This window comes from Juglans microcarpa x Juglans regia, chromosome 2D (genome assembly GCF_004785595.1).
Source record: "Juglans microcarpa x Juglans regia isolate MS1-56 chromosome 2D, Jm3101_v1.0, whole genome shotgun sequence".
NCBI classification, from domain to species: Eukaryota; Viridiplantae; Streptophyta; class Magnoliopsida; order Fagales; family Juglandaceae; genus Juglans; species Juglans microcarpa x Juglans regia.
This window is the reverse complement of record NC_054596.1, coordinates 645,117-672,503: the sequence shown is the minus strand read 5'-3', so window position 1 is coordinate 672,503 and position 27,387 is coordinate 645,117. Positions and strand designations below refer to the sequence as shown.

General features: G+C 35.4%; 3 protein-coding genes and 1 long non-coding RNA gene across 6 annotated transcripts; 3 read left to right on the top strand and 1 right to left on the bottom strand.

The window, feature by feature from the left end:
• The first annotated feature begins 629 nt into the window (after positions 1-629).
• Positions 630-4,553, top strand: LOC121249587 (tryptophan synthase beta chain 2). Its single transcript, XM_041148307.1, has 6 exons — positions 630-879; positions 1,961-2,288; positions 2,384-2,600; positions 3,248-3,785; positions 3,864-3,962; positions 4,091-4,553. The coding sequence occupies exons 1-6, from the start codon at positions 810-812 to the stop codon at positions 4,357-4,359; spliced, it is 1,521 nt and encodes a 506-aa protein (XP_041004241.1). The 5' UTR covers positions 630-809; the 3' UTR covers positions 4,360-4,553.
• A 1,235-nt stretch (positions 4,554-5,788) lies between these two features.
• Positions 5,789-12,338, top strand: LOC121249586. Of its 2 annotated transcripts, none has more exons than XM_041148306.1 (8): positions 5,789-5,938; positions 7,102-7,250; positions 7,444-7,577; positions 7,759-7,942; positions 8,138-8,281; positions 8,708-9,277; positions 9,817-9,996; positions 12,047-12,338. In XM_041148306.1, the coding sequence occupies exons 2-8, from the start codon at positions 7,107-7,109 to the stop codon at positions 12,068-12,070; spliced, it is 1,380 nt and encodes a 459-aa protein (XP_041004240.1). In that variant the 5' UTR covers positions 5,789-5,938; positions 7,102-7,106; the 3' UTR covers positions 12,071-12,338. The 2 variants fall into 2 exon arrangements, with proteins under 2 accessions (XP_041004240.1, XP_041004239.1); XM_041148305.1 differs by having other exon boundaries at positions 12,024-12,338.
• A 2,163-nt stretch (positions 12,339-14,501) lies between these two features.
• Positions 14,502-15,221, bottom strand: LOC121249585. Its single transcript, XR_005937618.1, has 2 exons — positions 15,146-15,221; positions 14,502-15,006 (listed from the first exon to the last, which is right to left on the bottom strand). It is a non-coding gene; the product is annotated as an uncharacterized LOC121249585 (long non-coding RNA).
• Positions 15,222-20,746: 5,525 nt separating this feature from the next.
• On the top strand, positions 20,747-25,295 carry LOC121249584 (protein trichome birefringence-like 19). Of its 2 annotated transcripts, none has more exons than XM_041148303.1 (3): positions 20,747-20,878; positions 20,964-21,475; positions 24,294-25,295. In XM_041148303.1, exons 2-3 carry the CDS (start codon positions 20,975-20,977, stop codon positions 25,116-25,118), a joined length of 1,326 nt encoding a protein of 441 aa, XP_041004237.1. In that variant the 5' UTR covers positions 20,747-20,878; positions 20,964-20,974; the 3' UTR covers positions 25,119-25,295. The 2 variants fall into 2 exon arrangements, with proteins under 2 accessions (XP_041004237.1, XP_041004238.1); XM_041148304.1 differs by having other exon boundaries at positions 20,770-20,877; positions 20,961-21,475.
• Positions 25,296-27,387: the final 2,092 nt, after the last annotated feature.

Below are 27,387 nucleotides of genomic sequence, written 5' to 3'. Positions count from 1 at the left end.
AAATGATATAAAAATAAATGATGAATAGATTTTTTATAGCAGAAATCCATTAAACTAGCTTAAAATAGGTTATAAAAAAAATAATAAAGAAATGAAAAATGTGCCTTTTTTCTACCAATGGATTTGGAAGGGTTTTATATGAACAAAAACAATATAGAAAACAACAAAAACAATATAGAAAACATACTGCCTCATGAATCCTGATTTGGGAAATCAAAAGGGCATTTGATGCCAATGGATGCTCCCAAAAAAATGAAAAATAATAGAGAGAGAGATGCTCCTTGAACCTTCAACTTGACGCATATAGTTCGGTCGGTAAGGAGAAAAGAAAGGACAAAAACAGCAGAGAAAAGAGCTTTTGGGCGTGAATGAAGGTATGGGTGATACGTGGTCTTTAGATTCCGATAACTTCAAGGCTCTGTATTTTATTTTTGGTGAAGATGAGATATATAACGTTAAAATATTGGAATTCATCTAAAAATTACGGTAATAATGTGTGAATTTCATAAATTCGATACTGTGAATAAAAACTCTCGAATTACGGTAATAACGGACAGAAAGAGCTTGTTTTTGGGCCCGGAATGACATTTGTAAGTCACCGATCTTAGAACGCAGTATGGACCCACCCAAGTTGCAGCGGATTTGACCGACTTCCTCGAAACTCTTACCAGCTATAAATGCGTCTGCACTCCGAATGCCCGCAGACTACAAGCAAACGAAAACCCAAAACTCATCATCCTCTGGTCTGTCACTCTCCCGGAAGAAGTACAACAACAACTTGAACTACTCGAACAAGTTCAGATAATTGAATGGCCACTCATTTTATTCCCTCTGGAAACCCAATTCCCAGTTCACCGGCATCAAGCATCCACACAAGAGGTAACTCCACCCGACTTCAATTTGTTTTTTTTTTTTTTTTTTAAGGGAGGCCGGGGGGGGGGGGGGGGGGGTGGTAGTTGGGAGATAGCTGCTTTTAATGTATTTTCGTACAAACCCAAGTTGGATGAAGTTCAGTTTTGCTGATTGGAGTTTATTATTGCGGTGAGAAAGGCTCCCGATTGGATGCTGAGTATGCATATACATGGTAGTAAAATAGATTGTGAATAGTAATAAAATATCCGTGAAAAACAGTGAATTAATAGTTGGGAACTGTAAATAGCAGTGAAGTAGTATGAAAATAGTTGTGTTTCCACATACGCAGCCGGAAATCTTGGTCAACCACATTGGTTTTATGCATTCTGTGGACTGCGGTTCTGAGCCCATAGCAGGCATAATTTGTTAACCTGTTTACTCTGTAGCTTGTACTTCCCGAATGTGATATAGTTTAGCTGGCTGTCTTGATGAAGATTGATCACTGATGCAGTATTTTAACCTTGCCGACTGCATGTGTGGGCATCACCCAAAAGCTTTTTCAGTGTTTCAACATGTAATTTTCTTAGGGAGTAATATCAGAATGAAGTTTGTACTAAACAGGTTGGGGAATGTGAAAACAAGGTTTGGATATACGTGGAACTCTCGCATTGAATGAATTAGTAGATGGTTTGTATTTGGATGATCGGATCATACCAGTCTTGACTTAAAATTGCCGAAGTATGTAGTTCATTCCCATTTCGTTACTGAAAAAATTCGTACGGGGAATTCACAATCATAATAGTACGGAGAATAATATTTATCACTATTTCAAAATACTAGGAAAAGCCCATTTCTATTTGCAATTGAATTCCTTAAAAATCTGAGATAACTCATTGTAGAAAACATTTTGACATCATATTCCGCCTAGTCTTTGAGGCCTTCAATATGTGGTCTCTTAATAGAATCCCATACAAATGGTAACCTGCTTAATCTTGAGGCTTTAGTTGTGCACTGTTTATTAATGTTTGTTGTCATATTGATTTTTGTAATAACTTCTACTTGTCAAAAAAATATTTGTAATACCTTTCATATGCTCATGTCCCTTCAGTTGAGAAGGAATGGCTTGGGAATATTTCCCTGAAGGCAAAGCCAATGTATCTGAGGCTTTCAAATGGCCATAGAGCAAGAGCCGCTTTAAGCGCTGATCCAAAATCAGTTGAAATTCCCCGTCAGTGGTACAATCTGATCGCAGATCTTCCAGTGAAACCCCCTCCTCCATTGCACCCTAAGTCTTTCAAGCCAGTCAAACCCGAAGATTTGTCTCCCCTGTTTCCTGATGAGTTGATTAAGCAGGAGGTGAGCAATGACAAGTTCATAGACATCCCAGATGAAGTTCTTGATGTGTACAGGCTTTGGCGCCCAACCCCTCTGATCAGGTTTGTTTTGCTATTCTGTGATGCCTTGTATTTTCTTGGAAATCTTTTCCATCTGCCATGGAGAAAAGCGTCTTATATTTTCCAGTTGAATTTAGAGCCAAGAGGTTGGAGAAGCTTCTCAATACGCCTGCCAGAATTTACTACAAGTATGAAGGTGTCAGCCCTGCTGGATCACACAAACCCAACACTGCAGTTCCACAAGTCTGGTATAATGCTCAGCAAGGCATCAAGAATGTCGTGACAGAAACTGGCGCTGGTCAATGGGGATGTTCATTGGCCTTTGCATGCAGCTTGTTTGGTCTTGGCTGCGAGGTAAGGAACACTTGTTCCTAAATGTTGACTCATGTCAATAAATTGAAGAAGACTAAATCCAAATAATGTTTATTCATCTGATTGGCTTGTTCCAGAGGGATGACCCCATTCACATATGAACTATCAGATTTGACCATGTTTACAATACTCAATATAATATGAAGAAGGTCTTCCTAAGGGAATAACAAATAAATCTTTTGCAGAAACACTCTTTGTTTGCTTGATTTGTCATATATCTGGGTGAACGAAGAGGTCTTCCTTAGGCTTCGTTTGGAACATGAACTACTCTCAACTCATCATTATAACTTTTTCAAATCCCAACACAAAATATAATAAACAATTCAACTTTTTCAAATTCTAAAATAATAATAATATTAGAAAATAATATTCTAACAATATTTTATCATCTCAACTCAACTCAACTCACTTCAACATCCAAACTCACCTTAATAATATTTATTTATTTTATATTTCTTATCTTATGTGCAAAGATACAGCTAAAACCAAGTCTAATTATACTATTATGCTCCTCGATAAAAGCTATCTGGACATTTCTAGTGCCACCAAGTACATTCTGGTCCAAATTTATCAATCAAACCTGGTGTTAAAATATCATTTGAATTTTATTGATTCAAATTTCCTATTAGGTGTGGCAAGTCCGTGCTTCTTATGATCAGAAACCATATCGAAAATTGATGATGCAAACCTGGGGTGCAAAAGTACACCCATCTCCATCTACTGTTACTGAGGCAGGTAGGAAAATTCTTCAAATGGATCCATCAAGCCCTGGAAGTCTAGGAATAGCCATTTCAGAAGCTGTGGAGGTTGCGGCTATGAATGCTGATACCAAATACTGCCTAGGGAGTGTTCTCAATCATGTTTTGCTCCACCAGACTGTTATTGGCGAGGAATGTCTCAAACAAATGGAGGCTATTGGTGAAACCCCAGATCTTATAATAGGGTGTACTGGTGGTGGGTCCAATTTTGCAGGGCTCAGTTTTCCGTTCATCCGAGAAAAACTCAATGGGAAAATCAACCCCATTATAAGAGCAGTTGAGCCTACAGCATGTCCTTCATTGACCAAAGGTGTTTATGCATATGATTATGGTGATACAGCAGGGATGACTCCATTGATGAAGATGCATACACTTGGTCATGACTTCATTCCAGACCCAATTCATGCTGGTAATATGTTGTGGGCGTTGAGAACTGAGGTTTGTTGGCATTTTCTTATTCTTCAATAATGTATTTGTCATTCTACAGGGGGATTGCGATACCATGGAATGGCACCTCTAATTTCACATGTCTATGAATTGGGTTTTATGGAAGCTATTGCGATTCCCCAGATAGAGTGCTTTCAAGGTATATCATATTGTTCTGGATGCATTATAGAACTGAGATCAACTTGTGGAACGTTTGTTGTATGCATGGAATGTTTAGTACAGAAGCAAGTGAAGACAGGCTAAGATCGTACCTTCGCTTTGTTGCAGGTGCCATACAATTTGCGAGGTCTGAAGGGTTGATACCAGCCCCAGAGCCAACTCATGCTATAGCTGCCACCATTAGGGAAGCTCTTCGATGTAGAGAGACTGGGGAAGCAAAGGTTATTCTCACAGCTATGTGTGGACATGGCCATTTTGACCTGCCAGCTTATGAGAAGTATTTACAAGGGAACATGGTTGACCTGTCATTTTCAGAGGAGAAGATCGAAGCATCACTTGCCAAAATTCCTCGAGTGAGAAATTCTTTTTCTCCTTGATTTCTATTGCCTAAGGACATGCTCTTCACTGCATTCTATGTATCAGACACAATCGATGTCTAAACATTGGTGAATCAGAATCAGGGCTGACTTGAGAGGAAACAACAAAACAAAGTCAGTTGTTGAACTTATCAGAGCGAAAAAAGAGTTGTTGGTGTCAATAAAGAAAAGTTCGGCAGTGTTTATGAGGTGAACAATTATTCATGATAGAGATCATTCAGAACCATAAATAATGTTATCTAATTGGTATTTAACGGTCTAGGGGTCATTGGTTTTTAAGATTGTCATTTGGTGAGATAACATTTCTTTTGCTGGATCTATTCGTAGTGGCTCATAGGATAATCGGACCAAATATCTTAGATTTAAAAATAAAAATAAAAACAAAAATAATGTTAACTTAAGGGCTTGTTTGGAAAAAGTTTTCATCTCAAAATTTTCATTTCATCACATCTCTTTCTCAAAAATATCACTCGAACATAAATACTTTCAAACTAATCATTATAATTTTTTCAAACTAATCATTACAATTTTATTAAATTTTTAAATAAAAAATAAAAAATAATTTAATTTTTTCAAGTTTCTAAACAAAAATAATTTTATAATAATTTTTATTAAATTTTTTTTCTATCATTTTTTAAAATTCTATAAAACATTAATTTAAATTATTTTACTATTATTTACAAAATTCTGATCATTTCACTCCCCAAGTTTGTCCCTAATGATGCACAAATGGGACCTAGTGGATTTAGCAGACGAGAGGGAGGCACCGACGGGCATTGCCCTGCTATTCATGGTGTTCTTTGTGGTGAGATCTAAATTCTAATTCAATTCGATTAATGGAATCTCTTGGAGGAAGGGTCACATTTAGAATAAATCACAAGTACATTTTTTACTTTATGATTATGGCAAATTAAGCAATTCAGTATAACTCTTTGCACATCATTAAATTCAAATTGTCCGAATCTACATCTCATTCCAAAACTTGCCTATTGAACGGACCTTGATGGGTTAATTTCTCAACTTCAAATAAAATAAATGTTATTCTTCTTTTTAAATTTTGAAACCTTCGATCATATTGTTTAATGCAACATATTTTAACTATTTTTTTTTTATTTAAGTAGTTTAGGTTTCGTAATATCATTTTTTAAGTAAAATATAATAAATAATAAAAATTGATATTATGAAAATGATAATAAAAATTGAAAAGTCTCATTCTATTTTGATCATACTAAATGGTATGTAGTACATTCATCACTATTAGATAATAAAGAAATATACAATAAATGATTATTTAATGATGATAAATATGTCACATCATACTTAATGAGATGAAAGTGAGATAGTAATATAATATATAAATTTATTTATTCCCACTTCGAAAATATCCGGTTCGGTCTGAAAAGCATTTCGGCACGTAAAGATTTTTCAAACCCTTGCGGTCCATTGACTCCATTCCGCCATAAAAATTTCGAAAACTTTCTATTTCCCGGCAAACTCTTAAGAGTCCAGCGGAAGAAGAAGAAGAAGAAGAACGATCCGCTTCACCGGCATCTTCCCTCTTGGCCCTGCCAACCTTACGGTCTGGATCTCTCTCTCTCTCTCTCTCTCTCTCTCTCTCTCTCTCGCAAAACCTAATTTTGTTAGGGTCCTGACTGGTGACGTTTTGCCGACAAGACATTGCTGGAGAATAGAGGAAATTTATGTTTTTTTTTTCCTAATGCTCGACTTATAAGAACTTTAAGGTTGAAGATGCTAATAGTTTCGAAGTGTGATCGATTGAGCTATCTGGCTTAGCATACTCCATTTCGTATTCCTGTACTGCTTCGGTTATGCTAATGTTATTTTTAAAATTTGTGATCCTATTACAACCCCTAGGGCTTGACTCAAGTGGTAAAAGCCTTGGACTTGGGTTATGCTTACTCCAAAGGCTCAAATCTCCTTGGATGCAAACAATCTCTAGAGGCTATTGGACCGAGGATTTTTCCCTTGAATTATCGGTCTATCTGGCTTAGCATACTCCATTTGGTATCCCTGTACTGCTTCAGTTATGCTAATGTTATTTTTAATATTTGTGATCCTATTATAACTCCTAGGGCTTGACTCAAGTGGTAAAAGCCTTGGGCTTGGGTTATGCTTACTCGAAAGGCTCAAATCTCCTTGGATGCAAACAATCTCTAGAGGTTATTGGACCGAGGATTTTTCCCTTGAATTATTGGTATACTTGCGGAAACTCCTTGCTGAGGGCCTGTGCAACCTGGAATTAGTCAGGATGCCGTTTTTGGACACTTGGTGCCAATAAAAAAAAAACAAATTTGTGATCCTATTATGTTATGTCTTGATAATTTTAGTAATAAATAGCAGAATGAGTTCTGTTTCACTTAGATGCTCTCTCTTATTTATTAAACATGCATATTCATTAAGATTCGTAGGGCATTAGGCTTTCATTGAAACTGCCTGATTCTGAATGCTGGCTCGGTTGCAAACTATGATGTTTGCTTTTTGATTATTCTGCTAGCTTTGATAGATTATTTATTTCTGCTGGTAATTTATATACGAATTCAGTAAGTTTTGAAACCCATGACGTTCAGTCTAATCCTCCCCTTGTAGAGCTACCATTTTAGTTAGAGCTCACTGACGTGATCAATAGCTATATTGTCTGTGCTAAGATTACACATTATGTGTTTTGTGAAGTTATACTTCTGAAGTGCTTGTGGATTGGGATCTAATGCCAGGACGTTACAGAGTCGATGGCTTGCCCGATCCAGGGCATGGAGTCTGTAGTAGCAACAGTCAGTGGTTACCATGGCTTGGAGCGGTTCAACCTCATAAAGCTGGTTTCGTATGCTGGTGCGAATTATGTCGGTGTATTGTCAGGATCAACAACACACTTGGTGCGTTTTGATCTCTGGCTTTCATTTAACCTTAACAATGTTCTGCACCAATGGATTTCCAAATTTGAAAATGAAGAAAACGGAAAAAAGGGAAACTGAAATGGAGTTTTCAATAAAAATAATTTAAAAAGTGCCAATATCGAATATGTTGTCTTTTGTTGATGGAGGATATATGTTTTACTTGGTTGTTTAGGTGTGTTTGAAATTTGAAGGAAAGAAATATGATTTTGCCAAGAGGTTGAATAAGATAATAGTCAACCATCGATGGGTTGAAGAATGCATAAAGCAAGGAAAGCGTGTCCCTGAGCATCCTTATATTTTGAATAGGTATGACTAAGTTCCATCCTTTTCAGCTTTCGCTTATCAATAGAAAATAATACACTTTATTTTATTTGATGTATATGCACTATGCAGTGATACTGGTTATCCTAGAGCTGCTGTTGGTATATGCCAACGATGCAATTTATTGTTAGGAAACTCATGCTTTCAAGATCTTATTTGTATGCAGTGGGGAAGAGGTGGGGCCATTATTATTGGAAATCCCGCCTGTTACTGTGGGTGTGTCAACAAACAATTGTAGAGTGCCTGCTGACAAATTGAATGTTTGTGACAACTCTGGAAAACAAGCTGTTGATTTGGCGTGGGAAGTTTTTGGTCTCACAACAAGAACTGAATCTTGTTTTTTAGATAAGGTAAGTAGCGGGCTGCGGCACTCTCTAAATGATGCATATATATCTTTGGTACACAGTGTAGTTGGCAGTACACACCGATTTGTCCGTGCAACTTAGTCTAATATTATTTTCAAAGGGCACTAATTTGACCGCAGCGTATTAGCTTTGGATTATTTGTTGCTCAAGACTTAAGTTTCCCCTCTAAATGAATCGTAGGGTTTATTTTCTGATCCTCAAAAGAGCAATGACACTTCTCATAAATCAAAGCACAAGTTGTTTAAAAAGACTTCAGCAGAGCAGAACAGGCCAACTAGCAGATACTGTTTAGAGGAGCCTCCTTTATCTGGTTTATATATGCAGGTAATAAGTTCCAGTACAAATTTTCCTGCTTTATTGGGAGAATAACAGTTTCTGCAGAATGACAGTTTCTGCTGAGTTTCAGAATCTAGCTGATCTAGAAATTTTTTTCCAAACTGAGTGATTACATTGGCATGCAAAATCTCAGCAATTAAGTGGCTTGCGTAAGATGCTAGTCTTGCTTACAATGTATATCTGCTTGGTTATTTTCAAAGTTATATTTATGTTTTGCAGTCGGAGACTATTGCTTTTTAATTTCCCTGAACATTGTTCTAAACTAGTCTCAATAGTAGCACTAGTTTTGCTTTATGAGTTCATACATATTTCCTCTGGTCATATCTCAATCTTTTTCATCTTTGCCTTCACAAAAAAGAATTAGCCATCTCTTGTGATAAGTACTGAGAATTTTCCCTCTTTCCCCATGAAAAGCATGAAGAGTCCAGTTTCCGTTCCTCTGAGCATCTGGATAAAGAGAAGAGAAAGATATTTAATGGTAATGGACACAATATTTTTTCTGAACCTTCATGTAAAGGAAGGAGGCTTGTGAAAAAGAATATTTGTATGGACATGTTGGAGTCTGCAAATGTAGATTCTAACCAAAAGTGCGACCCAATTAGAGTTCATGACTCGTATAGCAAAATTTCAGCTTTTCCCATGTGTTCGGGCGGTACACAGAATGCCCATATGCAGAAAATTGGGGTAACATTTGATGATCAATTCCATAATCAAAGAGGACTTAGAAATGAAGGTCGAGAAGCTTCCAAGGATTCAAATTTATTTGTTAAGCAGGAAGGAACTTCAGAAGATGGGTGTACCAATGTTGATGACTTAAGCGAGGGGATCAAAGATGAGAGTCAAATTGAACACGTTACTATATTACCAACTTCAACCGAGTTATCATGTGTTATATGTTGGACAGATTTCAGTTCAACCAGGGGGGTTTTACCATGTGGACATCGATTTTGTTATTCATGCATCCAGAACTGGGCTGACCATATGGTATACATTCTTCTCTTGTTGATATATGTCCAATCCATCTCCATTAATATGCTTGTTCATAATGTTAAAGTTACAGTTCATACTTTAAAGCGCACTTGCATTTGTTCTGTTAATTTTCAGAACAATGAGAACTTTTTGTTTTCAATAAAAATAAGGGAGAATGTTGCTTCTTAAGGGAGTTTTAGTTTTCTGAAATTGTAAGTTGCCTGGATGAAGCAAAATAGCGATCCAAAATAATTGTTCTGCCAGGAGTTCATGACAGAGATTTTTGGCTCATATATTTATTATCTTCTCTTTCTGAACTTTTAAATAATAACGTGACACTTATCATGTATCAATGCTGTGCATCATTAGAAAATTAGAGGAAGAAACTTTTCTTTTCATTTTTTTTTTAATGAGATTTTTGTCCTCTTTTCAAGCCATCAACATATAGTAAGTGTTGGAATGTGAGATTCAAAATGGATTAGACAAATGTACTACTTTGTGCTATTAATGTCTTTTCACTTTAAGTGCTCATAAGTTGGCGATCATGTATGTAGGCTTCAAGGAGGAAGATTTCAACTTGCCCTTTGTGCAAGGCGATTTTTACTAGAATAACAAAGGTTGAGGATGCAGCCGCTACCGATCAGAAAATATACTCCCAAACTATTCCTTGCGCTCCTTCAGACTTGGATATTTTTATTCTCACTGATCAAGAGACCCGCAGTTTTGGTGCTCAGGTATGTTCATACTAGTGATCCTGTCTAGGTTTGGCTTTGCTTCTCAAAATTTGCTTGTAGGAGTAAATATTAAGACATCTTTCTACTGCTTCCTTTTGACTTCTTGTATATAATAGTGAAATTATCTAAGTACCGCTGTAACGCACGTTTAATGCTAAACGAAGGCCATTAGCACGGATTAGTAACTAATATAAAATATTAAGAATTCAATAATTTGGTTACGAAGGGAAACCTTTTGAAGAACTCCTCAAAGGTAAAAACCCAAACCAAGTATACTTCCTATGTACTTGGTACATGCCTATTTCATTCACATCAATAAAGTTTTTCTCTTATAAAAAAAAAAAAAAAAACCCTAACCAAATTCAATAAAGCCAATTTTATCGATTGAGATTTTATAAGTAAAATGTTTAGAAAACCTTTGTAACTAGACACGTTTACCCAAGACACGAAACCCGCTTGTCTTCTACCTCAGTAGGTAGTCACTAGTCAGAACCTCTGACACTCCCAATCTTTGTCTTTCCTACTGGAACTTCCAGTGGATGAACTCGAACACGGCAACTCCCTTTTGGAGTGTGCTCTCACTTAATCTCATAGACTGAGCTTTTTAGAAAATCCTTTACTCAAGAATTTTCTCTTTCATGATCTCTTGAAATTCTACCCAGATCTTCAAGCTCTCAATATTTGTGACTATGTGCTGTTCAAGTTACCTTGAAACCCTCAGCCGACTTCTCTACAAATAGGTAATCCTGTAATTGATTTGGAGAAGCACTCTGCTGACAGGTTTATCCAGAATCCTAGTTAGATACGTTGTTCACTATCTGCGAACATCTCGGACTAAATTACTTCTTCTGAATTGCCTCGAGTTCAAATAAAGCTTGCATCTTTATTTTTTTAACTAACTCTAAAATTCGAAACATGCCTATAACTCTTGTAGACTCTTATCTTATAATATTAACAAGATTTGATAAGAGTTACAATTCAAACACTCATCCTTATCAGATAAATACTTATCTTTATCGGATGCACTCCTAGAGTCCTATCACTATTACATTCATCTATAATTTGAATTGAGTACAGACTCATCTAATTCTAGCCAAACATAAATTACATTTACAAATAGAAGTCCAGTCATTTCTTACTATTAAAATTCGTAATTTAAAGATTGGGGAATAAGAATAATGTTCTTATGATGCATCCTAAACCATAAGGGCACATATTCTAATGATTTTTTTTTTTTCAAGTGAAAACCTATATTTATATAAAGTAAAGAATACCAACATTAGAATTCATTATGGAGTGCAACAATAAAATTCTCGGGTTGTCAGGTGCTAGTGCATAGGATGGCCAACCTTCTCTTGGTAGTACAGAAAATATTCTAAGGTCTGTACCATGCCAACGTGTCCATATATAGCTTCATCCCGATCAGCCATTTGCCTTGGCATGGAGAGTTTCATTGGCCATTACTAGTCATTGATAGCTATTAATTTCTCTAACTTGAAAATGACCCTTTATGGACTCATTTTTCTTGAATTATAGGATTTTCATCTTCATGTTTGAATGGCATGCGATTATCTACTCTATATACTACAAACATGTGCATGACATGAACAAATATGGCATGCTATTGGAGACATGAAAAACTGAAAAATGTTAAAAACACACAATCCCACCCATCAAGGCACGACAAGAACATGATATCCCGCTTTTCTTTGTTATGATAGTGTTTGTATTTGCTCATTAGTAAATATCCTCAGGTGTCCAATATAATAGTAGTCCATCATACGTTGTTTGAACCATAATAATTAAGTCCGAAGTCAAAAAATCTATTTGAGATTCTGGATACATGTGAAGTGTAGCAGATATTGATAAACAAATGAATACTGGCATGCGGCACTTGCAGGGACTCTTTCAGTGAATGTTTGCATGAGTTGGATCTTTAGTGATTCTTTAGTTCTCACCCAGATAATTTTAGATTCTTGTGCAGATTTGGTAGATTTTGTAGCTAACTATTTGTTTGCGTTACACAGTCCTCCTTTGCACCTACTTGCAGCGCATGCCGTTGCCGGGAGCCTGAGGATCTCCTCATCAGCTGCCATCTTTGCCAGATGCGACGCATCCATTCCTACTGCCTGGACCCTCCCTTGTTACCATGGACGTGCATGCATTGCAACGACCTTCGGATGATATACCATCACACCTAATACATATCTTAATGTCACGAGTGTACTTCTACGATGCTGTATTGATCCCTTATACAAAAATCAGGTGATTCTATATTTTTGATCCGCGAGATCAATTGACCCAATTAGTTGATTGATATAGGCAATTACTTAGTTGGAGAACCGTCTGGTTTCACGTTTTGCCTTTTTGTTTGTGAGAATTATTGCTAAAATTGATTAGGACAGTGAAGCCTGAGATAAGTTGATATGATTGGGTTTTAGATACGAATTTATGGACTCCTTTAGATGCATCGTATGGACTAACTCTAAAATGCCAAATTAAGCTGTAATGGGAAATCTGTGGTAGAAAGTGTGCAATTGATATTTTATTAATCTGGCTAGAGAGCGATTATTTACTGAGAGAATAAATCTGAGTGGGGTGTGGCGTTTAGCTTTCTGCTTTCTCATATATATAGAATAGAAACTGACCATTCCGTCTTATGTATTTGTTTGTTCATGAACATCAGGAATCGTGACTTGGATCCGCGAATAAGCCCAGATTTGATGCGTGCAATATTTTGCTCTGTCTAATTTATATATATATATATATATATATAACCCACCAAATAAAAAGGCAGCTTTGATTCAAGCATGTTTATACAAGGATGGTGGAGTGAAAACATTCGAGGTCTTTTGTGCAATGATTCTTTCTTCAATATGCGGCGTGCGTATTGGGCCAACAACCAACCATGCTTTATGTTGTTGCTAACTAGTAGGTTATAGGATATGGTTTTCCAGGAAACATTTACCACTATCTTCTAAAGCTAATTACCCCTTCCAATTACTTGGCTTCCTAAATATTTAAGGGAAAAAAATTATTAAGTATCCTTAAAATATGGATGACGCAATAATGTTATTATTATTATTTTTATCTTATTAATTATCAAGTAATTAAAACAAATTATATAAATACTAATTATTATTGTCATGAGATTATCAAATAATTACCCTTTTTATATAGCTCTCAAAAAATACAATGGAGGAGCATCATGATAGACTTTAATTTCTAGAAGCAGCTTTAATCGTATGATGGGGACCTTTCCACTATTGTCTTATGTCGAGAAACTACTTTAAGCAGAAATACGAAGTGGCAGTGAATGCGGACCTACTTTTTGATGGTGGAGGTGATAATCAATGAAAGCCTGAAAGGTCCAAACTCATGGACTCATGGCGTCCACACATCATTATCACGTCCACTCCACACAACTGCTAACACTTACAAAGGACAATTTTCCTTCCTTTGTCATTTGTGCTCAGTCCTCCCATTCTCTCCCGTCTCTTGATTATTAGAAAAATAATATTTATAAATGGAGTGTAAAGTGTTGTGTATTTTTTTAAAAATAAATAAATAAATGTGAAATTTTTATGAAAAATTTAACTTTTTAATGATAAATTTCACTATTTTTTTTAAAAAAGTGCACAATATTTGAATGACCGATGACTATATCTAACGTTAGTTTTAATTATTATAACTCAAGTTTAATTAGCTAGGTACTGCATAACTTTTATTTTTTTTCTTTGTCTATCGATCATTTGATTAAACAAAACCAATTACTTCAGCACTAAATAAGTAATGCTTGCGAAAACGAAATAAACAGGACAATATGCATGCGCCCTTTTTAATGAGCTCATTAATTATATGTTTATTAATTACATGGGTGATCGATCTAAATGAGTTAACTAGAAATTAATTTAATTGAAGTAGTAGCTAGCTAGGATGATATATAATTAAGATCAAGATTAAATTAGATGGTTGGTACGTCCAAATCAAGATCATGACATGAGTTACGTACATATATAGCTAATTAATTTGTTACACACATATATCGATCCATGAGTAGTGAGGAGATCAAGTACATGTCCTTCAGAGATAAACGGATCGACCTTGATCGAAGACGAAATATGGAACTTATATATAATAGCTGCGCTTTAACATGACCATCCGGATCGAAAAAGAAGAATATCTATCTTATAATGTCATGAATTGTTCCTTCAATGGTGAATCTTAATCACAGAGCTAGAGACTAGTCCGTGAAATTGAATACTTGAATTGATTCATGTATTCGGATAAGAAAATTAGTATGTTATGAAGCCGCATGCTAGCGCTACTAAGTAGCAGCTTCATTAATTAATTTGTCCCCATTTTTTTAATTTTGCCGCACGCGGTACCAGGGTCGACTCAATATATAATTTGAACGAATAGCTAAATCCATGAAAAAAGTTCAACAAAATTTCCAAATTATGCACCGAATTAAATGAAATCATGATTGGTAAATCTATAAAATCTTAAAGCATTTTAAAAACCTAATATATATGGTTGTACAAGGCCTTGCATATATGCATAATCATAAATATTTAAATAGTAAATTACTCGCAAGAAGAGAGAGTGATCAGAGAGCTAGGCCGGCGGAGGGGAATCCTGATCAGCATCTCGATCGTATATTAAACCATGCATGCACAATGGCTAACGTACATAAAAAAGTAGGAATTAATTAACCAGCTAGCATATATGGTTGTTGTTTCAAGCATTGGATGATGATTAGAAACGTACACCAGCTACGTACGCTGAAGTACTAGTCTTGATCATGGTCTTTGGCGAATCCGCGGTTTTCAAGGTCTTTTCAATAAGCTTCCGAGCCTTCCGGCTTCTTATCTCAAATCTCATGCTCTCGCTCTTTTCGATTTTATCATAAGGTTTCTTCATCTTCAAGCTGGACCTTATTTTAGATTTTAAAGTCACTACCAACCTCTCCAACCCCATCATCACGGCCACTGTTGCTAGCTAATTAACCTGCAGTAAACAGTATAATTAAAATTAACGTCACCCAAAGCACAAAAGACATAAAATCCTAAACAGAAGATGACGAGAGAAATCCTAAACATGTGATACAGGTATACATATACATATGCATGGAAATTAAAAAGAAAACCTGAATTAAATTAGTGAAAAGAAAGAGCTAGCTGGTTGAGCGGCAAGCTAGCGTTTTAGAGTAGGAGAGAAGAGGAGGAGGAGAAGGTGAGGGAGAGTGTTTTGGCAGGAGAAACAAGTGAGAGTGAAATTATGTATGAATATTATTTGTAACGGACGGTTGGACGTCACAATGAAAGCATTAAGGGTTTGGAAGGCAGACCACGCAATAGTTAAGTGCTATCTAGTTTTTCTCTTCCTTTCTTTGAGAAAAAAAGTTGCGTCCATGAAATATCTACCTACCCACTAGTGTTAATTGTCCTTTGCTACTTTATTTTGAAAAAGATCGATCATGATTCATCAGGCTGCTTTTTATGGGTTGAATTTATTTGTTTCATGTTTTTATTTTATTTTATTTAAGATATCATTTGGTTATGAGATAAAATTTAAAAGTTAAATAAAATATTATTTTTTTAATATTATTTTTATTTTAAGATTTAAAAAAATTGAATTATTTATTATATATATTTTGTGTGGGAGTTTAAAGAAATTTTAATGATTATATATGTTTCATCTCATTTCATCTCTTAAATCAAACAGGACTTAAGTTGTTCCTATGAAATTATATGAAAATTATGTACTATATCAGTCTGTATATTATATTCGACGAAAAATATTATTATATTGCTCTTTTAGCTTTTAATAATTTCATCATATGTCATAATCAATCTCTCCATCCAGCAGATGCTTGAAAATTAATAAAACAGGCCATTAATTAGGGACATGAATCTTGTTGAAAAGAAAGAATAAATCATCAGGTAATTAGAAATTAATCATAATTAAGTCATGTCGACATGTGGGTAAGAGTTGGAATTTATTAGTTTTGTGCTTTGATATTATATAAATATATATATATATATATATTATATGGTCGAAAATTAAAGTTGTATTTGTGATCCAAAGCCATTTTCGAGGGAATTGTTTTTCGGCAATTTTCTGTCGAAAAGCACAACACTTGAGAGTTGGAATGCTTGCTGCATGCATAGGATTCTTTTATTAAACTCCTAAAGCTACTAATGAATTATCTCTCTCTTTTTATTAATTGGGCCTCAAACACCCTAGCCTGGACAAAAACGTCCTCTTTTATGTTATTAATTAATAAGACTCATTCTAAAATTAATACTAAGAGATATCATAACAGATCATGACCTATAATATTTATGACGAATTAGTATTTTATTGTTCTCTAAAAACACTCACCACCCACTTCACTTGATAATTATCAACGTACGGGCGATGATCTTACACATCACACACACATGCTATTATGTTAATTTGTTTCGTACAAAAAAGAAAAGAAAGAAAAAGACATCTCATGAGATCATCATGTATGCATGCATGCAATAATTATAAGCACATCATGATCTTGGTGTAGATCATAGGCCAATAATATATAACAAAGCAACACATTTGCTTGCATAAATCTTCTACGTATGTATGAGCGTACGTGATCATTCGCAATACGATATTTATATTGCACTAACTAGCTAGTTCTCTTTAATTTGTGGCATCTTTTATGGTTTTAAATTCATGTAGTGTTAAGTCCACCAAAAGTCCATAGAAGATTAAAGTCCATGCACTATGCTAGAGTACTGGAAAAGAGAAAGAGATCAAGATCTCACAATGACAAAATTTGACAGGACATAAATGAAATATGATCAGATATAAAGCTAGAAAACAAGATATAAAGAAGGGAAAGTAGCTTAAAGAGGGGGCCGAGTGAGAAGAGGAGAACTAGAGATCAGCTTTGAGGCTAATTTCCAAGAGCTAAGTGATTGTAGGGAGCCGAGTGAGAATAAATAACTTGTATTCGACCATGTTTAAACATATAATTGAAACCCACCACCCACCATGTTTACAGGGGAGATTTCATAAGACCCAATATTTAAAATTATTGGCAAACTGTACGACAAGCTTTCTCTTAGGCCTCATTTGTTTATACAATTATTTTCATCTTAATCTCATCTCATTTCATCTATAATCATTACAACATTTCAACTTCTTTAAATTTTAAAATAAAAATAATATTAAAAAAAATATTTTAATATTATTTAATTTAATTTTTAATTTTTATCTCAACTCATTTTTAAAAACAAAATAACGACAGCAACTCGATCCAACCTATAATTGGTTGTGCTGACTGCTGAATGAGAAGTGAATGGGGCCTGGCCCAGTCGCGGGGTGCTGCATGGACGCGCGCCGACATGGTCCAATTATTTCCATCACGCCTCTATAATAATGTCGTTGTCATCAGGGTAATGTGGGCTTTTATGGGCTAAAGTTGTCCCCGTTTTGGGGCTGCTTGCATGTCCATTTTCTTTGGGAAAGTATAATCTTTTTTTCTACGCGCCCTTCAGCTCAAATCAATAGTACGATAATAATAATTCCTTAAAAAACATGACAATATTAATAATGAATAATACTATATATATTTACAATTTTATGTATAATACTAATTTTATCAATTTTTTTTAAAGTTCAAATTTTGAATTTAAAATATTAAAATCTCCAACGTATCATTAATAACTTATACGTCACCATATATTGTTATGTAAGTAAAAATTATAAGTAAAAATAGTATTTTTAATAATTATATCAGTTGAAAAAAGAGAATAGACTCAACAGTGACTAAATAATGGTGAAGAGTCCTTCTACAGTCATCGCTCGTCCCTCCCACTTGATGTGTCATGCCACGTGTCATTATATTAAAAAAAGAAAAAAAAGGAAATGATCAAAAACGCAAATGAGACTTTTCATATCTCATTTCTGAGTTCTCTGGCAATCAGCCTCAACAAAAACGTCACTTTTAATTGCATTTTTCTCATGTGAATTTTCCAGTGACATCGCCTCCAGTATCCCTTGTAAACGAAGTTACCAATTCAAGAACAAAAATTCACAAAAAATGCGATCCAATGAAATATGTCTTTGAAGAAGAAAGGAAACTTCCACTCTTAAATTCCAAAATTAAGTAAGAATTTTGGGTTTTATGAGAAAACAATACAAGCATTCTCTTCTTTTTCTTTTATTATGCTCATCTCAGTTTTCTCGTAGCCAAACAGGAAACATGGATTTTAGCAGATAATAGTTTCCCAGGAAAATAACAAGTTTCAGACAAATACATGCGTAAGATGGGATGCGAAGAAAAATTGATGGGTTGGCTTGTGGACGATGGGATTCGAAGAAAAATCTATGGGTTTGGCTTGTGGAGGATGGGATTTGAAGAAAAATCAATGGGTTTGGCTTGTGGACATGAAAGGAAAATTAATATCGAATAAAGAACTTCTGTATCCCGAACTTGCAAAGCTGCAAACTTTAGACCGACTCCGAAAAAGAGAGAGATATTAGGGTTTATGCAAAGGGTTTATTGGATGGAATATTTGCTTACAGGAAGGGGGGGGGGGGGGGGTGAAGAAGCAAGAAAATATTAATGAAAAGGCAATAACAGGAGAGAGTTTTCGAGGAAAGGACATGAGTTTGGGAGGGAAGAAGAAAAATTGATAAGAGGAGATAAGAACACTGTATATTCAAATTTTATTTTTTTATTATTTAAAAATCATGCCACGACGGCATTCCACGTCCAGCGGGAGGGAGGTGCGGTTAGTAGCAGCATTTCTCAATGGTGAAATTTACGAAAAAAAGAAATTCAAGCTAATTAACCAGCTACTAACGACAAAAGAGATGAACACTCTTATGAATTGAAAAAACGATGACCAAATATATATTAATTATCCGTCATGTCACATGACCCTAGTTAATTAGCTCTAAAATGGATGCATGGTACCTATATCTAGCCAAAGATGATAGGTGCCGTTTCCCATCATAAAAACGACAGCGCGCAATTTGGATATATAGTTCAAGCTTCAGTGATTCATATATTATATGCATTTTTATAAATATGAAAGTCAGCATCAATGACTTGATATCATAACTAAAATTTTTATTTAAATTGAGAATATTATTGTTCCAATCAAATCATCAAGGTCAAATTAAATCATGATATATAATACCCTCACACCCACTAGCTGGAGGAGAACAAATAAATGGAGGAAAAATAATTAAAAGAAGAATATGATGATGATGATGATGCAAGTGATCAATGATGAACCCACTTAGCGTTCAAGATAGGTACAGTAGTACGTTGGTTCGAGATCAGGTTGTCCATATGCATGAATGACAGTCTAACCTATATATATACATAGATGATCAGGTGCATGCATACATGGCCAATGGTATTGGTGGACCATATATAACAGTTTGAAACGACATGCATGTGGCATCCAGTTGGAAACCAAGCTGTGTGATCTCTCGCCAATCATTGGCAAACCTTTTGCATGGTGATGCCCAAATCAAGCAACGCTTCTATCAGCACGCTAGCTGCAGGCCGCACCACCCCCAGGTATAAGAACTACTCGCCGTTTTATCCCAAGTCCTGGTTAATGTTTTTTATTCTAAAAAATAATGAATTTTATATTTGGACTTCAATTGTTCGAATTTGCATATTAATTTTTTCTCATAAGTTTTCGGTTTTTTTTTTTTTTTTTTTATCATCAAGCTAGCAAATGATACTAATTATCATATGGGCTTACAAATTATAACGTCAGCATTCGGGGGCGCACGTTGGCCGGGTAGAGTAGTACTACTTCCCTCAACTTAAATATTTTATGATCAACCGATCATCTCGTCGTGATTTGGATCAATAGATGATCTCTCACATGCATGCATATGCATCGCATATATATATATATATATATCGACTTTGCTGATATAATTTTGATCTTTTCCCCTTTCTAATCAAGTGTATATATATATATATATGTATGTATATATATATATATATTATTCTTTTGTCGGCTGGCCGCAAAAATATTGTATTCGACAAACTGTAATGAGTATACCCAAAGAAACGAGAAATTACAATAAAAATCTAGCTACCATACAACGTCGGGCAAAAAATTCATGTCAGTGTAAGTTGTAACCAACCATATATATATGCAACTGCGCGCGAGTAGCTAGCTAGCAATATATCATATATGGCTGGGGGCCAAATAATTCAGAGGCGTTATATATATACAGCTTGTTCGAGATTCTAGTTAGCTAGGCTTCAATATTATTAATATTGGTACGTACCATTTGTAAAAATAAAAGGGAGAGAAAAAAATCCTCGAGTACATTGTCTGTGATCAAGCGTGATCATGATCATGTTCTGCATTACTGATCATCATTTTGTATATATATATCAACTGCCAGCTTATAATTCATTAATATACGTGCGTAAGATATAGATTTAATATATATATATATATATATATATTGTATCTTCAAGCTTCTTTTTCCTCCTTTTGATAGAATCGCAGACGCGCGTACAGATCGATATAAACGACTAAATATGAAATTATTAATTGAGCTAACGGCCAACCAAAAGAAAAGCAACAAGACTTGCTACCTATAAATTTATAATGGTCATTTTTTAAATAAACATCTCGATCGGATCCCCACAGGAATCCACATGATTATTCGACAATGGTTAATTTAGTTAGGGTAGATTTACGTAAACCAAAAACCATATAATAACCAAATTAACCCCACATGTACCCTTAATCTTTGAATTCTATACCCTTATATCTGAACCAACTCGATCTCTTTCTCAATACCTGCAGAACTGCCTCTCTCTCTCTCTCTCTCCCTCTTCCCCCCCCCCCCCCCCCCCCCCCCCCCCCCCCCCCCCCCCCCCCCCCCCCCCCCCCCCCCCCCCCCCCCCCCCCCCCCCCCCGCCCCAAAAAAAAAAAAAAAAATGAAGCACCAATCCATTGAGCTTCCCTTGGGGAAAACCCAGCAAGTACTACCGAAGTCCCCAAAGATAGTTCTACTTATAATCTTTACCCTAGTTTTTCTCACAGTCATCCCCTACTACCCATTGCTAAAGTACCCTCTATACCTTCTCAACCACTCTTCAAAACCACCATCTTCATTTGATTCTAAGGATGATTTACTCAGTATACCGTCCAGTACTACTGAGAAGTGCGACCTATTTTCAGGAGAATGGATTCCAAATCCGAAAGCTCCGTATTATACAAACACGACGTGTTGGGCAATACACGAGCATCAAAATTGCATGAAATATGGGAGACCGGACTCTGAATTCATGAAGTGGAGGTGGAAACCATCTGGGTGTAACCTACCTATTTTCAACCCAGCACAATTTCTAGAACTGCTCAGAGGGAAGTCATTGGCCTTTGTTGGAGACTCTGTTGGAAGAAACCAAATGCAGTCTTTGATCTGCCTGCTGTCCAGGGTAAGTCCTTATAGATCTAGCATGCATCAAATTTTTAATAACAAAAAAAAAAAAAAAATCACGCTATAAATAATATAATTGAATGATATTTTTCATTTATGATGCATATATATATGTTAAAGTACTTTATTTCTATACAACATTATATTCTTAACAACTTTTACTATGCGTGTGTGCCTCGGGTTAGATTTTTGAGGTGTTGCTACTGTGGCCTGATAAACTAATTTGAAGTACATATTACTAGGTTTGATGTTTGCTATTGGATTTGATTCTAATCTGCTAAATTCCTACTCTCACGACTGTTTTCATTTCATTTTAGAGAGTTGTAACCAGGAGGTTAATTAGGTTAGTTGACCTAATTAAGCGGCCCTTTATCCTCCATGGATTATCACGTAAAATGACAGGACATGCAGTAGCATGGCATGGAATCTTTGCCACCGGCCACAATGGTGCCAACGAGTAATATCTTGCACTCATTAAACAAATAGAGCATTAATGAAACATATAATATGCGTCCCCTCTCTCTCTCTCCACGTGAAAGGTCAATATATATTCGAAGTATAAAGTGTGACATATTATCAGCCTCGTGTGTATTATTAGAGCATCTTACCCAAATTGAGCCTCCCTCTAATCATGCAAACATGCCACGAGGAAATATAATTGCCCATACTAATGGAAAAATATAAGTTAATTTCCAAGGTGGGCGGTTATATACTCTGATCTTACTCTGATCTTTTATGATTTTGGATTTCTTTTTGGAAACATTATTTGGAAAAAAAAAAAGTAAAAAATTAGACAATGTACGTTGAGGCCAGAAAGTTCCGGGATTTTGCCAAATTGCATAAATAATTCCTCATGTACATCCAAAGATATCTCTTTTCCCACCAAAACCGACAAAACATATAATTATATATTACGCTCAGGGGCTGATCAGAAAACAAACGAGGCCTGTTAATCATGGAGTTGAAGTCATCAGGGCAGTACGTAGTACTCTAGGCAGGGATGCTATAGATGAATTCAGTACTTAGTCATAATAATGGTTATTATTGTAATAATAATAATAATAATAATAATAATAATAATACATTTTTTCAGAGCGGAAAAGTCCAAATTATAAGTTTTTTAATTGTTCTTAATTTTTTAAGTTAATTAAATAATTGATGGTACAAAGGTACGTAAAATTAAAGTAGTGGTCCAACGTCATCCTTGGTTGAGTTGCACTAGCTAAGACGTACACAACTTACCAGAAACTTCGTGGAAGTGTCGATCTATATATCTTTTTTCAGTTTCCATTCACAGGAACTAAAACATCCTGACGATTTATCATTTGAAAGTTCATTTGAAAGTGTTTTCTTTTTTAAAAAAAAAAACATATATATTTATATGTTAGTGTATTGGTTGTTTTAGTTTTAACTTTTTTACTTTTCAACCAACGATTATTATCTGCAATGGTTGATGATCACATGATCATATATTTGCATGATCTCCCTTTGCTTGACATGTGATGAATGATCTTAATTAAGCATCTCGATCTGAAAGGGGGAGTATTAATGCTTGAGTACTACTAATTACAATGAAAAGACATGATCAGGTGCTTGCATTATTGATTGAGTGGTACTTCCGCTTAATTAGCTTCAAGATGCCTAATTAAGATTCAAAAACCATTGGCTCAACTTCAATTTTCATCAGCTTTCCATATTATTGGTCAACCGCTCAGAGATTTGAATCCAATATATAATTATGAGTCTTGGTGCATACAGAGATAACAGGAGGCAGCAGCAAAATACTATATAGACAATTAGACTAGAGTCATGATCGAACTTTTAACACCTTAGTTATAATAAAGGGTTATAGTACTATAGCAATTTTAGACCAAAACACTCACATAATGTCATAAACAAAGATGTATATATAGTATTTTTTTTTCTTTTCAATTGCCTGATGATCTTGATCTGGTAGATTTATGTTTTTTGTTCAAATAAAACGAAACCCAGAAGGCCTGACCATCCATCTAAACGTGGAGTCAGGAATATATCAAAATGTACTTTGGAATTATCTAACCTACCAAATGCGAATAGTTGAAATTAAGCTCTCTCTCTCTCTCTCTCTCTCTCTTTCTGAGTCGATATAGACAATTAATAGCTTACGTCGCTGTCTTATGACATTCCAACAAATATTTATTGTTCTGTCTATATACCTAGACATGAATTATTCTCTATACACGGACGGATCGGGTGGGCATAACCCTCAGATCACTGTTCTGGTGTGTTACAGTACTACTATTAATGCATGTTATAATATCATTGCTATTTTTATTGGTAAGTGGATGTGTGTGTGTGTGTGTGATCACATGAAACTGCTCGACATGAATCATGTTCATGATTGCTACCTTACAATAGTTCTGAATTAGCTGGACCCTACAAAAATCATGTGTAACATGCTGCATGCACCCTAATGTACATATATAGGAGACCTAATAAACTGATCTTTTGCTTTTGATTTTTTATTTTCCTTTTGAGGGGGGAGGCCGGGGGCCGGTGGGTTCAGACAAATGGCATATTACCAACCTGATGGTCATCACGGCCGGGCCAGTTCATAGTACTCCAAATCAAATTAATCCATATCGCCTTTGATAGTAGGAGTAGAATTCAATTTATATATGATTCTTCATAATTTGTTTGCGTCTCTCTAATGGGTTATATACGTACACTTGTATAGTGCATGCCTTAATAATATTGCAAGTCAGTACTCTGATCATCTAGTTTTCTATTTTCTTATGGTTGAGCTCCTTTCCTTTCATGTATATATGCTCGATCAGGTAGAATATCCTATAGATGTTTCATACACATCTGATGAAAGGTTCAAACGTTGGAAATACACAAGCTACAACTTCACCATGGCCAGTTTTTGGACACCCCATTTGGTAAAATCCAAGGAAGCGGACAATAATGGTCCAACCCACACAGGCCTCTTCAGTCTCTACCTCGACGAGTTCGATGAGAAATGGACGACCCAAGTCGAAGAATTTGACTACCTTATCATCTCTGCCGCCCACTGGTTCTTCCGGCCAATGGTATTCTATGAAAATCACCGGATAGTTGGCTGCCACTATTGTCTCCTAGACAACATTACCGATTTAACAATGTACTATGGCTTCCGAAAAGCATTTCGGACTGCCTTTAGAGCCATTAATAGCCTAGAGAATTACAAGGGCATAACATTTCTTAGGACTTATGCACCGTCACATTTTGAAAATGGGTTGTGGAACCAAGGTGGGAATTGCGTGAGAACTAGGCCATTCAGGAGCAAAGAGGCAAAATTGGAGGATCAAAACTTAGAGCTGTACATGGCGCAGGTGGAGGAATTTAGGAAGGCAGAAAGAGAAGGGAAAAAGAAGGGTTTGAGGTATAGGTTACTGGATACAACGCAAGCAATGCTATTAAGGCCAGATGGTCACCCTAGTAGATATGGGCATTGGCCTCATGAAAACGTGACATTGTACAATGACTGCGTACATTGGTGCTTGCCAGGTCCCATCGACACATGGAGCGACTTCCTGCTGGAGATGTTGAAGAGAGAGGGAGTGAGGTCCCATGAAGAGAAGCTTCAATTTTTAAGAGACAGAAAACTGCAAGTCAGATAGATCTTCATGTACGTACTTAGTTTATGTTTCTTTGTTGTTGTAATATGTAGCAATCATTTACTGTTGGAATCTCAAATTGGTTTTAATTATATATATTATATAATGCGTGTGTGTGCATGGTTGGTCTTGAAAGGAGATCAACTTTTAGAAATAAAAGATGGCAAAGATTTGTCGACACTGCATCTTGAGGCAGCACACATGCCCTTCAATCATTATATGCAGCATGTCCTTTTAATAATTTCTTGTAATTACCTACGTTAACCAATCTCTATATTATAAAACAAATCTCCATCGATATATTGTATGATCGACGTTTTGCGAAAAACAAGGCAGAAAAGACTAAATTCCTCTAATTCTACGTACGTGTAAGAACTTTATAATTAGCTTATTTATATGTACTTTAATTGAAATAAAACCATTACACAGATCAAAGTTAAATGTTAATTGTTCTGTAATTAGATTTAACAGTACCCCCCCAAAAAAAAAAAAAAAAAAAGAGAGAAAAATCGCAAGACAGTTTTTGGACAGGAAATCATTGATTTTGGGATAGATATATACAGAGCAATATTACAGGTGTCATGATTTTCTAATTCAGACTAATTAATTACCGCCTGATGTAGCCTTGGCGCCCAGTACGTACATATGTTATTAATTATATATCTAAAGACGTCATCGATATTGGTTATTGATTGAACAATCAAACTAACTTAATTGATCGTAGGTTGCATCATATGGGACCAAGATGTCTGGACAATATTGATTCCATGGCCTGACAGACAGCTTAATTTGATCTGGACAATATGCTTTACAAGTTTTTTTTGTTTGACTCTTTCCGTCAAAAAGATTTTCGTATTGTTGAAGAAATTAAATCACTAATAAATATGGGCCGGATTACTAGTCATGTCTACTGCTTTAATTTCTTCACGGTTAGGTTTGGATGACACTAGCTAGATAAATTATATATAGCTAGCTAGCTAGCACAAGTTAAAAATATTCCTACCAAGTTATATATATAGCTGCTACATCATCCGATCCACTCCCAACTAACACGAGTTGATAAAAGTTTAGAAGTTATTGTTTTTATCGTGCCTTTAATATATAGTCGTCGACCCTTCTCAAGTACTCATTGAATTTGGAAGTTGCATGAAGTAACCGATCATATATATATATATATATATATATATATATTCATTGACTATATATGTACGTATATAGTTAAGCAGAAGTAGTAAAGATTTGTAAGTAAATGATCGATGGGGTTAGGCATCATGATCAGTGAAGTGGGATTCAGAGCTAAACTGAAGTTCATTAAGAAGGTAGGTTGGGAAGATTGAGTCAGCATTTTTTTGTTGGGATTAGGCCGGACATATGCGTTTATGGAAATATGGTTCCACCTACAGGCTGGTGAGGAAATAATTGAAGGATTATTGTATGTATATGCGATGGACTTTTTGAGTTGGCTTCTTGTGTTGGTATCTTTTTTTATGTTATTAATCTAATTTTATAGATAATTATTGTTCAGATCAGGATCGATGGCAGTTGGTGTTTTGTCATGATATGCATGCTCATGATCATCTTTCCAATTTCATGCTGGAAGGTGCCCACAAGCTGTTCTTGAAACATTAGATCTCAATCAATATTTATATTATTATATTATTATATATATGGTTTCAAGGTCCAATAAGTGAAATAATTTCATTTGGAATATATAGTTGTCAAGCATTAGTCTTTATAATCGAATGGAATTGCATGGTTTCTTCTAGCCGACAGCTAGCATAGATGGCATGACATGTATTTCAGTTTCTTCTGTTTAAATGCAAGAAAGCCAAGGAAGAGACAGTTTATACCTCAAAATCAGACCCCGGACTAGCTCAAGACATGGTTTAATTACAAACCATGCATCTGCGAGCTATTAATTTAACTGTCTTTTAGGCCTAGGCCGGTTCTAAATTCAGCATTTCTTTCAAATTAAGGGAGATTACCAATTAAAACCGAGTAGCAGGAACTCATGATTAAGAACTAAACTGCATGATATATTCTGTCTAGAAGAATATAAAATATCATGCACAAGATGTCTGCATGTACCCTACGTACCGGCTGGCCTGAACCCAATTAATTGATGCTAAAAATAGTTTGAATCTTTCGCCAAACAATGCTAATATAGAATAATAAATTATCTATTCATGATGATAGCTCGTAATCAGAGATGTTTCCAGATGGAACCTGCTACCGATATGCTTTCACTGGCTTCTTATACGTACTACTTTAA